This window comes from Gallinula chloropus (assembly GCF_964237585.1).
Source record: "Gallinula chloropus genome assembly, chromosome: 1".
NCBI lineage: Eukaryota > Metazoa > Chordata > Aves > Gruiformes > Rallidae > Gallinula > Gallinula chloropus.
This window is the reverse complement of record NC_140085.1, coordinates 136,048,784-136,064,819: the sequence shown is the minus strand read 5'-3', so window position 1 is coordinate 136,064,819 and position 16,036 is coordinate 136,048,784. Positions and strand designations below refer to the sequence as shown.

Sequence of the window (16,036 nt, the reverse complement as noted above, 5' to 3'; positions counted from 1 at the left end):
ATGGCACAAAGAGGAAGTCGTGATCCCCATCTCCTGACTCAGTGCAGCTGAGAGCTCAGTGCTGCTCTCCTTCTCCACCTCCCAGACCTGTAAACCCTGTTCATATTTGTCTGCAGACCACATTTCTATTCCTATCCTATTTTAAGGAACGGCAACACCTCCCATAACAGCAAAGGCTGCAATGACATTGTGTTGACAGTGGATGAAAAAACAGGCATCAAGTGGAGAAGCACACAGAAGGGTGGGTCAGTCCTTCCCTTTCCACTTGAAATTCAAGCAACATGCTTGCTAACCTAATCCTAGCTGGGATCCTTCAGCCCTGCAACACTGACAGTGTATTCCTAAGGGAAGAGCCAGTCTTTTAATGCAGGTTACAATAGATACAATCCATTTCTTCCCATTTTCTTTGGAGCTTTTTCCAGTTTGTTAAGAACTGAATGCTAGAAGAAAGATGTATGACACAGGACAATTGATGCAGTCCAGACTGCCAGACCACCTTGCAACAACCTAAGACTGTGAAAGGACAGAGGAGAGGGAGAGGAAATCAACAAGAAATTATATTGTTCGAGAAAGATAAAACATACTAAAACTGCTTATGCAGTTTGAACTACCAGGATATTAACTGGATCTTTCTACAGTAACAATCTTCAGTGGAAGATTTACATTGCCTCATCATATTGTCGTAAAACTTTCCGCAAACATAAAAGCCTTTCATATGCCAGCTTTCTAGAATACTGTCTGATAACTAGATAATGAAGACATATCATAAAAAGAAAATAAATCTCTCTTCAAGGCAGGACCGAAGCATTTGTCATGAACATGTCTGGTTACCAGAGATACAGCTGTTACGCCAAGCAATCATTTCCTGACAGGTCCATCGTGTTTCCAACCGTTCTGTTATCAGGTGAAAGAGTTAAAAATTAAGACTGGCTAATTAGCATTGCAGTTATTGAAAGGCTTATAATATGACAAATGTCAAAGCTCATGCCACAGTATCTTGAAGCCTCCAGTTAATGTAAACAATTGTATATAAAATTCCCATAGAACTCCACTGCAAGGATCACACCAGTTCTGAAGCCCAGCATTTTCTTTTATATCTTTGATCTACATCAACAGCCGCAAAAGAAAAACACTTCAATATTATCCTTAAGCTCGTAACAGTGGGCAATGCCAGTTGTGAAAATCTTATGATTACCAGCAGGCTTTTTGTATTAAAATTTCATTTCTCTTTCTTAAATAACTTATTTTTTGCAGAACTGACAAATATTTTAGTTGTTTAATTCGATCTTTGGAAAGTCTCAGATACTGGTGGCATGCTCCAGGAATTCTACCCCAATTAAATGGTTTCTTTCTATTTTACCAGCCTTCTCACCTGTGTAAAGCAATTAAGAAAGACAGTGAAGTGAAGTGGGTTGTGGTACCACAAATATGTTGATAGTACTCAAGTTTCTTTTTCATTGGACTGAGAAGCTCTGCTTGATTTGCTTTCTCAGTGGGAAGGTCATGGATGAGAACAACTTGACTGATGCTCGATCTATACCAGATGGATCTACTAGGTACAAGTAAGCATCTTAAGGGCATGAAAATTTGACATCTGCTCCTATTATTAAGTGGATAGGCCGTTCCCATTGGTGAAACTTGGGAGGGAAGCTTTGGAATCCCTGAAGGCACCTGGATACACAAACTAAGTCAGTAACTGGGCAATATCGCATTCTAAAACAAGAAGTATTTACTGTCTTTAGTGATACTCAGCTCTAGTTATATCAAAAATTGGTTCTACCTTCCCTTACCATCTGAAGGAATCTCTTCTAAAAATATCTCTAATTTGAAGTCAAGGTACTTTGCATCCAGCAAATAGCTGGCAATTCAGCTTTCTTTTGTCCTAATGCCATAGCACCATCTGAATTTTAAAGGATGATGTCAAGATGAAGTATTTAACAAGTTCAAGATAACTGCCTATAAATAGCATACTGAGAACTTTCTTGGTCTTATCTATAAATTCTGAATGGGCAATTACAATACATTTGCAATGGCCTAAGCTTATTCCCTTTGAAACCACTACAGAGACTGCTATCAATTGTAGGGATATAAGACTCAGGCCACACCAGTCAAAGCTGCAGCAAAATACTGTATTAAATTATCAATCATATACATAGAAGAACTGATACCTATCAGTCAAAAGGCTGAAAGATCTCCAGCTAAAGAAAAAAGCTTAAGTTTCTAATGCATTAACATGTAAAGGTTCTTCACTGAGAGGGTGGTCAGGCACTGGAACAGGCTCCCCAGGGAAGGGGTCACAGCATCAAGCTTCACTGAGTTCAGTACACATCTGGACAATGCGCTCAGACCCATGCTCTGACTTGACTGGTCCAGTGTGGAGCCAGGAGTTGGACTTGATGATCCTGATGGGTCCCTTCCAATTCAGGATATTCTATGATTCTAAAGCCTTTTAGCCTTTAAAACTACCTGCAAGTTGGATAGAAACCCTACCAAAAAAAAAGAAAAAAAAAATAGAAAAGAAAAAAGGCAGACCATATGTTCTTTAGGAAACTCTAAATGTTCATTCCTTCCTGCAGTTTGGAAAACGGTTGAGGTTTGGTTCAACTTTCAAGATTAGTCCATGTTGCTGCGCTTTTTTTCTACGTAAGGAAGATTCTGAAAACCAGAAGGAGGCTTGAAATAGTTATTATTTGCTGTTAAACATTTAATCACCACTGGAATTACACCTTTGGTACTTTCCAGTGCTCAAACATTTATGTGGGTTCTGTGATTAAACAAAACCTTTTACAAAATGAGCTAATATGTGCAGCACCATATGCATTCCTATCCCATTTGGTCAATCAGGACCTACTGGACAGAAAATGCATGGAATTTACCAAAAGCCTACTGTCCTTTCATATTGTTTATTCTACTTTTTAAAATCCAACAATAGGATGCTACCTGCAAAAATCTACATCTTTTTCCCTTATTTATTCTGACAAATGCATCCCACGGCTGCTAGTAAGTACTGTAAGAAGAGTGACACACACCTCATTAATGGGATGATTTTTGCCTCTCTGCCATTTCACCTAACCCTAAATATTCCTTCCACTTACTGCACCTTCCAGACTGACCAATGCTTGGCTGATTCATGATCTCTCAGTTCATAATTGCATAGAAAGAAATCTCAAACCAGGAGAAAGCCTCAAGCTCTCCTAGTTCCAGTTCCCTTACAAAATTGTTAGATACAAATCAAATGTCAACATATTATATACTCTTTGTGACTAGGAGAAATGGGGCCAGATAATAATGTGATTCATTATTGTCTAACTGTAGCTGAACAAGTCATGTGATGTCACTGTTTTCAAAGTAGATATAACCACCATCTAATTAAAAAAGCCCAAACAAAACAAAAAAACCCACCTACCCCACGCCCTGTTGAATTAGTTGCTATGTAGGAACACAAGTTCTATAAAAAAAAAATACTAACAGTGACTGTATTAGGACACATAATTATTAATATCTCTCCTTCCTTGGCTTTCAAGTATTTTCTGCCTCACATATCAGTTCATCCATGTACTAAATCCCAACAAACCCCAAAGTCTTAGACAAAGTGGGATTAAGAAATGAATTTCTGGTGTCTAGGTCCAAAAACGCCCTGAGGCCTGACTGGAACATTCCAGTAGTTCAAAGAAATCATTAACAGTTAAAATGCTTTATAAATTAACTACAAATGATGGACAGCCCCAGAACTACAGCCTAAACCATGACAAGAGATGAGAAATCATCTTCATGTATGTGAATTGTGATTAGTTGTGTTCCTTTTAATAATTTAATGTGAAGATAAATCCCCCAAAGAGTAATCCATAAAAAAAAAAAAGGAAACCAGAACTATGCTTAAAAATCCTTACAAGAATGTAAGGAAGGTTGAACTATGTTTGCATTGGATTAAACAAGCACATTATTCTCACCCAATCTTCGCCATCAACCCCAATCTTTGACACACTGGACAGAAGACATCTGTTCTGAAGCAATCTTCATATTCATACTTCCTTCATATTATCTTATTACAGGAGCCATGGTAACTGGATTGTAACCCTCACAGGCAGAAAAATCAAAAATGTCTCCACTGTCTTGGAATGGCTTGAAGTTTGAGTTGCAACCAGTTGAGAAAGGACAGTGGCAGCATTTGGTCAAACCTGTGATTCGAAAGACTTGTAGCAGACTGTGCCAAACATTCTGCATGAGGGAGGCGGCCACTTCACTTTCTCTACAGGGATAAAACATATGCACATCTCTCATCGCACGACCAAACTTTAATATATATGTGGAATACAGTAAATCCAGCACTTCTGAAAATACACAGAGTACATGCATAAGATCCAAAGCTTCTCCTATAGAATTTGGATTACTATTTAATTCAGAATACACATAAGTAAATCACAGTATTGACTCGAGAGCAGGCTGCCATCACCGCAACATATTTCTGGTTGAAAAGTCTCCAGAGAATAAGTTTGTAACATTTGGAGAGCAGGAATTGTTCAGAAAGCCAAAGTGGCACATTCCTTTGTCAGTCTTTTCTCATAACCCATCTATCTGGTTAAAATCTTCGGGAAAGACGCAAATGAGGAACAAGCTGCCACCACCAGGACATACTCAGCCCATAAAACTGCCTCCAGATTCCCAAATTACTTTTAAGAAAGAAATGAATGAAAACGAGCAGCAACACCTGAACAGGCTTCTCACTTGAGCACCCCTAGTCTAGAACAAACTTGATGTTTATTTACCTGCAGTGGTATGAATGACAGGACCACAAATTAGCTAGAACTGTAGACTGAACTTTCTTGAAGGTTTTACGTGTAACTGGACTTTCCAACGAAGACAATGGGATTTTCAAACCACATTTTTACTACACTACAAACAAGAATAACCTTTTAAAGCCAAGTAATACTCCATGTAGCTGAGAAAGAACAGAAATAAAAAATATTTACAAACACCTCTTCCCACTGTCTGTTCCATTTCCAGACAGTCTCAATTAATTGTGTCACTCCTTTTGCAAGCTTAAGTCAAGTCATTTCTGTTTTAAAGAAACATGATGAAACATACAAATCAAGGAAAGATGAAGCAAAACCTTCAGCGTTCATAAAGGTATAACAAACTATGGGGAAGAGAGCATTTTTGTGAAAGATGCACATATTTTCCTCTATTATGGTTTTCCATACATGGCTATTTTTCCGTAAGTTTGATAAGTTGATCTTTGACAGTCTAGAGAGACAGATATATGGTTCAACAAAGTCAACAGAAACTTGATATCAACTTTGGACATGGTTGTTCCCCAAATCTGGAAATATTTTATATTCTTTTTGGTGGATGAAAATGAATGTGTGGTTCTTTTTAATCAGAGATGAAAGGACCAGCACTCCACTTTCAAGTTTAAAGGGTCCACTTACCTTTCAACACCCCCTGTTCTCCATCTTCATGTCCTGTGATTTCTTGGACATTAAAAGACCGAAGAGGGGATACAACTAGAATTGGGATACCAAGCTCACAGCACTCTTCTTCTTTGTTGAAAAAGGCTGCATGGACCCAGTATTCATACATGGACCTGATCCAGCTGAAATCAACAGAAGGCTTTTCATTGACTTCAAAGGTTTTTGAAACATAAGGCCTTATAAGGCTCAGCTGTGGGAAAGGTCAAAAAATGAAGATTCTTGCTGTAAACTAGGCAAGCGGTTTTTTTGGTGCTAGAATTACATTTGCTAGGCACTGACTCCTTAATATCATTATGAATGTATCTTTCTCCTATCATATACCTGATTCTCAGTCATTAATTGTACTTTTGATATTTAAAAATACGAATGCTAAATAACAATACTTTCTTTTTCTGTTTACAGAACTTCACACATACTCAAATCCAGATAATCACAGAAAGCAAAAATTCACACAGAATAGCCAAACGGAGATGTAGACCAGCATATGAATAATAATCTCCATTTGTAGACACACATAAATTCTGCTTCTTACTCTTAAGAAGTCTGCCCTTTACAAAATGACAAATGTTCAGCATCTGGAAATCAGTCTGGTTTTCAAGCTGTCTCAGAAAAACATTGGAGAGTTTTAGTTTGTTGGTTGTTTTGTTTATTTTTTTTTACCTTATAGGACATTAGTAAACCTAATACATTTAAATACAGATCAGAGCACTAGTTAATCAGAGAGACAACCCCTATGCAAATACTGAATAATGTTTTAATAAAAAAAAATTCTAATATGAGCACTACTTAGCTTCCCTTCACTCTGTAGTAAGTGGATATATGTCTGAATGGAAAAAGGATTTACATTTTTGAACTCACAGTGTTTTTCTTTCTAGAGTTTTCTGGTGCTTTTCAAAAGCAACATCTCCTTCCACTCCCTGATACATCCCTGTGACACTAAAATATGCTTTGCCAATGATTTCTATACATAAAACATCTGCCTCAAAATACATTAGCAACTTTCCTATTGATTTTATTGTATTTGGTATCAGGCACACCTGTCAAATTAAAAGCCATTTTGATTTCATGAACAACAGTAAGATAGAATATGGTTGGGGTTTTTTTAATATGTAAGCATCCACAAGTAAAATGTGAGAAAAGTAAACTGGCAACTCTTATTGCTCAATACAAATGTTCACCATTCACTGAAGTTCTTTCACACTTCATTTAATTTGTATTTAAAACTTGAGGCACAGCCAAACAGGCAAACTAGGGAAAGCAATAGTCAAGGTTAAACTCCCAAATCCAAGAAATCAAAAGTGCTAGAAAACAATGAGAAGGTTCTGCAAACCTTGCACTCACATCAACTACACAAGCCTTCGTTGATGTCAAAGAGATTTGAGTTTGGCATAAGAAAGTGAACGTAACACTGAAATCAGGGAGGTTCATACCAGACCTGGATACAACTATAAAGTTTAACTGTGGTTCAATTCCACAATACCATGAAAAATGCAGGTGTTTTCACTAGATGCAACCATCATAACTCAGAATGAACCTTTGATCTTCAAAGCTTTTACGTAAGATCATATAAGAAGTTCTGCGCATCTCTTGCTCACAACAGCAGAACTCAATAATAAGAGCAAACCAAATGCCAGAATAATTATCCAGATCGTATGCCATATGAACAATAAAAACAGAAAAATGATTGGGAATTTTAACAAGTTTTGAGAAAATCATGTAATGACAAATGCTTAAATTTGTCTGTGGAAAGAATTTAACAGCAGTGTGCCTTATGAGACATATGAAAGTCAGAATTATTTAACACAAAGGCTATTTTGGAAAGGAGATGAGTACTGAAATGGCAACACAAGCAGATGGCACACATTTCCTAAGTAGTAACATGCAGAAAAGATTGTGAACATGTCCCAAAAGATCTAAGCAAACTCGGTGCTTGGGCAGCCTACCCACTGGAAGGTGAAACTACTCCTGGAATAACACACTACATATCTACTACACCTCATTATAGAAGTACTACATATCTTTTCAAAAGATTTTATGAAAGGTAATTTATGGTTTCAGAATTATCCATGAGCATCAAAATAAATGTTTTCATCAGGATCTCCTTCCTCTCTACAGCAGAGTTACATGCACCCTAGACATTCAGCCCAGACTACTGCCTTCCTATCTGGAATCAGCTGCAGATTTTTGCAGGTGCCAGTCACTTTGGAGTTACAAGTAATTTCAAGGCAGAAGTGTTGGCAGGTAGACAACTAGCTGGCAAGTGGAATCTGGTATTGAGTATTTAGAGGTAATCACTTCCACACTATTTGCTTGCAGATACAGTAACATCTGAGAACCTTTTATTATTTATTTAAAAGAATTGCTGTTTTTTCATCAAAAAATTGAGTTGTTCTGACAGGCAACAGTCCATCTTATTAGTGAAAACAACCTCTTACTGCTATATTGCTATCAGTCATTCCACATTGAAAACTTTCACAGCCTTATTGTTCCCTCTTACAGCTATTCAATATTATGCCACATATAGACTTATTATGTTAAAGGTACATTTTTCCATCCCTTCAAAAACAACCTGGAGTTAGGCTTAGCTGATCTATCTTAGCACTAATTCCCAAATTCTAATAGCAATCTACTAAAAATTAATTTTATACTAAATCACACTTAATGAGGGGAAATCTCTCAGTAATTTCCCTTCGTATATTATGAATCTAGCTTACTATTTGATGGATGCTTCCACTGTACCAGAAGGTTCAGCTGGAACTCATCCACTGTCCTGGTAAATCCAGGAGTTCACAGGTCCAAGGGAATGCTGCTCCCCGGGACATTTTTGGGCTGCACCTATAGCCTAGGCACTTACACTGGTGTTCAAGCTCTTACAAACTTTTAACTATGCCATTTTCCACACACACGGCTCAGAGGGCCAGCAGTAGAGGTTAAAATCCAAACTATGCTTTCACTCAACTTGAAAGCAAAACACTAAAGGTCACTGCCATGCCTGCTCCCTCAAAACGTAAGGAGTTCCTCCACAACCAGTATCACAGATGGAAAAGGCTACGCCCATAGACAGCAATGCAAGGAATTTAGTCTGACTCCACTAAAACAGGAAGGTTATACAGAAGAGCCCTAGTTAAACTAATCTGAGCATTCATGTCTCTTTCAGGTAGCTATAACGAGGTGCCTGTGTATATTCCCTTTTCAGGAATACAAAAGCTTGTGCAGTAACTGTGACCTTATCTTCAAGAGCATTTTAGCAAATCTATTTGGTTGTACTATAAAACCAGATTTACAAATAAACTTTGGAAACATGAAATTAGAGTTCCTAACCTCACATATACATCAGCTAAAACATAGAGAAGGGAATCGCCTTAGTAAGAGACATTGAGGGAAAGAATGTATCAAAGACATCAGGCTTCTTTACAACCTCACTCTCTAAAGCTGGATTCATAGTCTTGATGTTGCTTGAGATAGACACTTTAGCCCTTCCTTTCATTCCCAACTAGAGGAACCAGTTACCCTTCTCATCTTGTAAGGACAGCTTACTAACATACTGACACGCTGGTTTAGACAACAGCCAAATGGGTACAACACTGATATAATACAGGACTGTCAGGTTCAAATATAAGTTTTTTCCACTGTAGGCTAGCCACCTGACTGTCATACTCTGGGTTGTTGGAGGAATGCTCTTGCCATCCTCCCCTGTTCAGGTGATTTACAGAGAATTTTGCCTGAAACAAAGCACAGCAGTAGGAACTCGTCAATGCAGTCACCCAGGAACATGGATGGGTTCCAGCGCATGCTCCCATTATTCCCTCATACATGTTATGCAACACTGTAAATCTCAACACCTAGCACAGTGAAGAGTGGTGAGTACCTTAAACATTAGGCTAGAAACAAATACTGTCCTGCTCTTCCTGGTCAGAGGTCAGTGAATGCCTCACACAGTGTTGTCCAGTGGCCCACGTTCCACAGTTAGGATGAAAATGCTTTCTCTCATCTGCAAAAGTCCAAAACAAGCTAAAGCTCAACACTGGGTGATGAGCTATGTGGGAGTCCCTTCATTCACTGAACACCATTCTCTACTGTGGATGGCCATGTAATCAATATGCTGGCTTATAAAAGAAGAAACCACTATGACCCATTCTGCTTACATTTTCTGTTTGTTTCTGCCTTTTTCTTATGACAGGACTTTGTACCACCATGTTTTGCGTGAACTTTCTCAGCCTGTAAATAAGCCATATATAGCTATAAAACACACATACTTCATTGGGCTATAATGCCTATGCGGTGCAGTATCTCCTATGTCAATATCAAATACTCCTTGGTGTAACCTCTATGTGTAATTTCCCAACACTCACAAAACTGGAAACTCCTGGACATGCAAATTCTATAGCAAAAGCCAGGCATCTGCAGCTGTTCAACACACATAGTAAAGACCACAAACTTTTGATTTAGGTGACTAATTCTTCTTCTAGCCCACATCAATATCCTACGTGGGGGGAAAAAAAAAAGTTATTTGACCTGTGCTTTGGTTAAAATAATTTCCTATTGAAAATGCACCTTTAAAATAGGCTTAGAACTGCTTCCCAAAAATAAATTACCAAATACATTATTTAAAAAAAAAAAAAACCACAAAAAAACCCTTGTCCCTTTCACAAATAGGGATGGTAACAAAAAATGGGTGAAAACACTCCGTGGAGGAAAATGGATGAAAATCTCTTGTGAACATTGCGGAAATTTGAGAAGTATGAGCTGGCATTCAAACAAGGGAGCCAGCAGGTATAAAATTAATCCTGATTTCCTGTTCATACTACTTGGCCCTCATTCCCAGTAAAGGTTGTTAGTGATGTGGTTTTGGTACTATAAACTATGTGAAATAAAGTCTCTCTGAAGTGTTGGGGAGTCCACTTCCCATGAAGCGTCCAGCTGCAATCTCCCTGACCCTCACCACTGAGGTTCTGCCTAAAGGAGTGGGTTAGGGTTATTTCAATTCTTGTCCTAACTGGGCGACACTAAAGTTCCTTCCTGCTCTAGTTTGGGACGAGTTTGCTTCAAAGGTTGAATCAGATTACGAGATAAGTGGGAATCTCTGAAATGAAAAGAACTCCAGAAATTGCAACCAGTTGAAATGAAAGGGAGGGGAAGGGGGTGCAGAAGAAGGGAGAGAGGAGGGGAGTGAAAGGGATACCATATCCTTTAGCCCTCATGGAATAATATGGTCCAGACCTGCACGTCCTGCAGTCCACTGCGTATTACCAGCCTCCTGAGAGAATGGTTGCTGTACTGTAAAACTCTCCTCCTTTCCTTCATTAAAAGACAATGGAAATCTTAACTTTTACAAACGAAAGCACTTTATCTTCCAAATATTACAGTCGTTTAATGTCTAGTAGGAGTTTAATCCCTGGCAATTTAGATAAATTACCCTCTGCTTTAACAAGTTGGGGTTAAAACTCGAAGATTTTCAACTGATTACAAAAAAAATAGCCAGTTATCAAGTCCTAATGAGTAATTTGCAGCTTATTTCACCCTGGCTAATTAAAATGTAATCACTATTGTTTGGCAATGTGCATTCTGTCAGCAGTTTTAGGTCGGAAAAGAAATCTTGCCAAGGAAACACAAAAAAAGCCTTTCACCAGGAATTGGCTTGATCTAAACTGCCTCTTCAGCCACTGAAACTGTAAAACAAGTAAGTAACAACCTCCTGACAACGCAATAAAAAGAAAAATACTAATCCTTCTCCAAGATAATGAACTACTTTAATGGGGATCCTCCTTTCCAGCCATCCCGCGAAGCGGAGACCAGGCTGACAGGGAGAGCTCCGGACCCAGCGGAGCGGCGGGAGAGCCCTGGAGCGGGGCGGCCTCGCGGCGGGCAGACTCCTCATCCCTCCGCCTCGGGGTGCATCCCCGCTCTCTTTAGCCCAAACCCGGCTACCGAACACCTCCTGCTGCCGTTGAAACGAACGCATTAAGCCTTCCTTTCACGCTGATTTGTTTGTTTGGGTTTAAGTCGGGATATCCTTACATATCGCTCGTACCCATCCTATTATCGCTCGCACCCCTTAAGCCCTTAACGCTGCTTTTCCCAAACCATCTCTCCGAGTGGTTCCAGTTCCTAAGTGACAGGAAAGCACAGGGCAAGCGAGGGGCGCGGTGCCCGCTCTGTCCCCTGCGCTCTGCAGAGGCATCCCGAAAGGTGGAGGTGGGTCCCTCCCCGCCGGGGTGGACAGCCCTTCCTAAAAAGGGGCTTGGGAGGGAGAAGGGCTGGCAGTTCTGGAGGGTTTCTATAATTTCTCCGGGATCGACTCAATCTGATGCTTGCAGGGTGTAGAACAGGTGGGGAAGGGAGAAGGGAAGGGTGCGTGTGTAACTGCGAGACGGGAAAGGACGGGCGATCCCCGCTGCTGCCACACCGCCCCCCGCACTGCTTCCAGCGCAGTCGCCTCCTTCTCCCTCATGTCATTTTACACCCCGAGGGTCTCCCGCCGCTTCACCCTCATCCCCCCGAAACACACTTCGCCCCCATTTCCCCGCTCCCGTTAGCCAGAGGTGTACCACTCAGATTCAGGGGGGGGAGAAACACCGCGTTAACCCCCCACCCTCACCTTCCAGGAGGTCGGAACCAAGTATCGCGCCTTCCCGAACATCGCTCTTAAAACAAAATAAGCTCAAACTTTCCCAGGAGGCCGGAGCAATGACACACACGCCCCTCCACCCCATCCCGCGGGCGGCAGGGCGCGACGGCTCGCTCGGCTCGCAGGCAGGCGAAGCCCCTCGGGATCGCCCCAGCACCGCCCGCCGCTCGGGAGCACAAGCGCACCCCCGGCCCGGAGCACCGCACCGCGCCGCGCCCCGCCCGCCCCACGGCCTCGGACATCAGCGGGAGGCAGCGCCGAGCACCTGCGAGGAGCCGGGGCAGAGCGGTGCCCCCGCCTCGCCCCTCGGCGGGCTCAGCCCCACCGCCCAGCGAGCAGCTGCTGACAAGCGTGTGGCGGGGCGCGGCGCGCCGGGAGCCCGACGATCCGCTGACTCCTCCCGGCGACCGGTACCCACACGCACCGGCGGGTCTCGGCGTTGCCGCGGGGCCCTGCACGCTTACCCGGCGCCTCCAGGTGCCGGCGGCGGCACTCCCCCCACAACGCGCCCGCCGTCCCTCGGGGAAACGGCCCCCCCCCCCCAAGTTTGCCAAGCGGCGCTCCGGTCCTGGACGTCCTTTCCGCCCCCCACCCCGTGCCGGCCGGTGCCGATGGACGCCCACACGCCGGGCGGCGGGACGGCGGCGGGGCGCCCCTGCGCGGCGCCATGCCCCTACCTGGAAATGCTTGAAGAAGGCGGAGATGCGGGTGATCTGGAGGCTCAGGCACCTGGAGGTGCATCTGGCGGTGGAGAAAGCCTCGTCTTGCCTGCGGGCGGCGGCGGCGGCGCCAGCCCCCTGCCCGGCGGGGCTGCCGCAGGCGGCCGTTACCCAGAGGAGCAGGGCGAGGGATGCGCCGGGCGCCCTCCGCACCATCGCTCCGCGGGAGAGGAGGGCAGAGGGGCGGCCGGGCGCTGCGTTGAGGGGGAGGCGGCAGGCGCCGGGGTAAGCTCCCGCTCGGCGGACTGCTGCCGGGCAGCACTGGGGGAAGACACCTCCGCGCCGCAGAAAACTACACAAGAAAGTTCAATCATTCAACTCTCCTCACCCCCGCCCGCCCGCCCCGGCCCACAGCCCTCCCCCGCCCGGCAGCGGGCGGGCCGAGGCTGACAGCGGCCGCGCCATTGGCTGCGCCGAGCGCCAGTGGCGGGGCGGGCGGGCCGTGTGGCCGCGGGCAGGTCGGTCCGGCGGGGCCGCCGCTGGGCAGCTGGGCGTCCGTCGCACGCCGCCACCTGTGGGACATCGGGGCGGGCAGCCACCGGCGGAGCCGCTCGCCCTTGTCCTCACGGGCGGCGCGGGGGTCCCGCCCCGCTGGCGCAGAGCTGGGCGCCGCGGGGCCGCTGTTAGCCGGGCGTTAACGCGGGGCTGTGCCCCGGGGATGCCGTGGCCTGGCTCTGCCCCGTCACACCGCGCTGCCGGCGGGGAGAGGCGCGGCCCGCCCGCGGCCTTGTGTGTCTGCAGCCCTGCGAAGCCCCAGCTCCTCAAAGCCTCGCCTGTTCCCTATAAAAAAGGGGGAACGGGGAGTCAAGAAGGAAGGGAATTTACTTCTTTGAAACTCGCTGTTCCTTACGCTGAAACAGTGTGGTGAACAGTTGTCCCAAGATGAAAGGCTCCTCTGAGGAGTCACTTAAGGACGAAAACCTACAAGTCATTGCCCCGAATACCTCTGGGCAATAGCTGTGGAATTAAAACTGCACCTTGAGCTTTAAAACGGCCACCATACAGCACACGGCAACTTAGCAGCGTCCTCTCTGCACCTCGGGTTCCTCGGCTGGGAGCTCACGCCACAGTATGTAGCACAGAGGTTACATACTACATTCCTCCCTGTGTGTACGCTACGTGGACTCCTCCCGTCCCAAGTATGTGCCAGGGGAAAGAGCAAGAGGATCTTTTCTCACTGGGGCCTGTGGACTGAGCCTCCTGAACTTGAAAATCCCAAGGCTGTATTGTATGTCTTCAGGCCATTTCAGGAGTTAGTGCTAGATTAGTTACCACTGTAAGTAGTTGTTTAATGTGGTTATCAAACCCTGTATTAAACAGACTTGCAGGAGTCTTCTTCACTGGCACAAGTTTTAGCACATATTAAGTGCTCATCAAATCTCGTCTCATCAAAAACCAGAAAGGTCTCTGACCAGTCCTGCTATACTGATTTTACCTGTCTGTAACCCCCCTCCTTATGGATGTTCTTATGTACACAAATAAGAAATAAAGCATGTCTGCGATGTCATTATTCTTACCAGATTGTATGCATACCTCTTTCATATTCTCATATACATCAGAAAAAGTACAAAAAGGTGTGTTAAATCCAAACTAATAAATCAGCAGTTAAATTCTAGCTTTAGGTTCCATCTATAATCCCACTAGCTTGACACAAATAAGACATTAAAAAGAAAAGAGAGTTCTTGTCACAAGTGTCAGTAACATACAAATATAGTAGGAAGCAAGACAATTTTTAGTTTGGGTATTACCTTGTGCCTTATAGTGTACCTTCGCCAGCTGACCAGAAATCTTCACCTGAAAGAAGCCGGTAGGCTAGATTCAATCTTGCAAAGTGTGAACAAATTGAGATGACAGTCTGTGCCCTTGGATGCTTGAGGGAGCGCAGCTGTCAAAAGATGAGGTCACCTGCCACGTCCTGGCCCAGAAGTTGCACCTTGTAAGCATGCTCCACCAGATATGGTAGAATTGCCCTGGTTAGGTGAAGAAGACCATCTCAGCTACACCTCCAGAAGTCCTCCTCATCTTTGGAGCTGGAATGGCAGCCTACCTCTTGCAGTGAGCAGAGATTGTAAGTGGCTTAGAAATGCTGTTCCCAGTTCTGACTGGTTTCTTGACCTTTAGAGAACCGGTTACTTTGCCTAATCCAGCAACCACAGAAGAAGCAAGCACATTATAGAGCAGCACAGAAATAAATGCACAGGCCTAAGAATATTGTGACAAATCAGGGTGAGCCCATTCAGGCCTCAGTACTACAGTTCAAGACTTCACTCACAGTTTGCAGCTGGGCAACTCTCAAATGGGTTTTCTTAAGCCTTGACTGAAAATTTTGCAACGTTTTTTGCCTTCAGACAGGAAAAGAAAATTGCTTCATTGATTCATTCTGTTTACAGGCACGCCGAATGCTTTCAACTTTTGCCATATTTTAGCAGATAACAAGAACTGCCTGAAAAAAATACGTAGCTATCTGTAAATCAGATGCAAGTCTAGGGAGGGCAGATGGTTCTATAGATACATCCTCCCCGCATTACTTACTGCTACTGCAATTTATGTTGTAAATTATAAACCCCAGCTTTAAGTAAAAGGGTATGAATCCCGTTTTCTTTTGTTTTGTAAAGTCTGGTAGCAAAGGGCAAAGAGCCCTTAATAATTAAAAAGTTCGTGGATACACAGTTTACTCAGTTGCTTTTGTTTGAAAGGTCATGGTTACAGAGATCATCAGCGTGGTCTGTGAATTCCTTTTTAGTGAGAGCTGACTTGGTTAGCACACAAAAGGCTGGCTGTTCAGTTCCAGTAAATCTGTATTCACGCAGGTCCTGTTCCCTTACATGGAGATTAAGAAGCAGGCTCGGTAGCTCACAGAGGTAATTAAAACCCGCTACGGGCCGAAGATCCCATCAACCAAAAGACAAGATCTGCGCGTCTGTAAATCACAGAATCACAGAATCACAGGGGTTGGAAGGGACCTCAAAGAGATCATCGGGTCCAACCCCCCCTGCCAAAGCAGGTTCCCTAGGACAGATTGCACAGCTAGGTGTCCAGACAGGTCTGGAATATCTCCAGAGATGGAGACTCCACAACCCCCATGGGCAGCCTGTGCCAGGGCTCTGTCACCCTCACTGTGTTCTTCCGCGTATTGGTGCGGAACTTCCTATGCTCTAACCTGTAGCCATTGCCCCTTGTCCCGTCACCACAGACCATTGAAAAAATGCTGGCCATTT

At 43.9% G+C, this 16,036-nt stretch overlaps 1 protein-coding gene across 1 annotated transcript in view; it reads right to left on the bottom strand.

Annotated features, from left to right (window-relative positions):
* The window catches only part of ANOS1 (anosmin 1), a gene marked incomplete at both ends in the record, with an annotated part of 128,970 nt that extends 115,996 nt beyond the window's left edge, over nucleotides 1-12,974 (bottom strand). The window contains one exon of the mRNA XM_084270833.1: nucleotides 12,777-12,974. Within this exon, the coding sequence (XP_084126959.1) occupies nucleotides 12,777-12,974 (198 nt within the window). The remainder of the gene's footprint in view (nucleotides 1-12,776) is intronic.
* Between the last annotated feature and the right edge of the window lie 3,062 nt (nucleotides 12,975-16,036).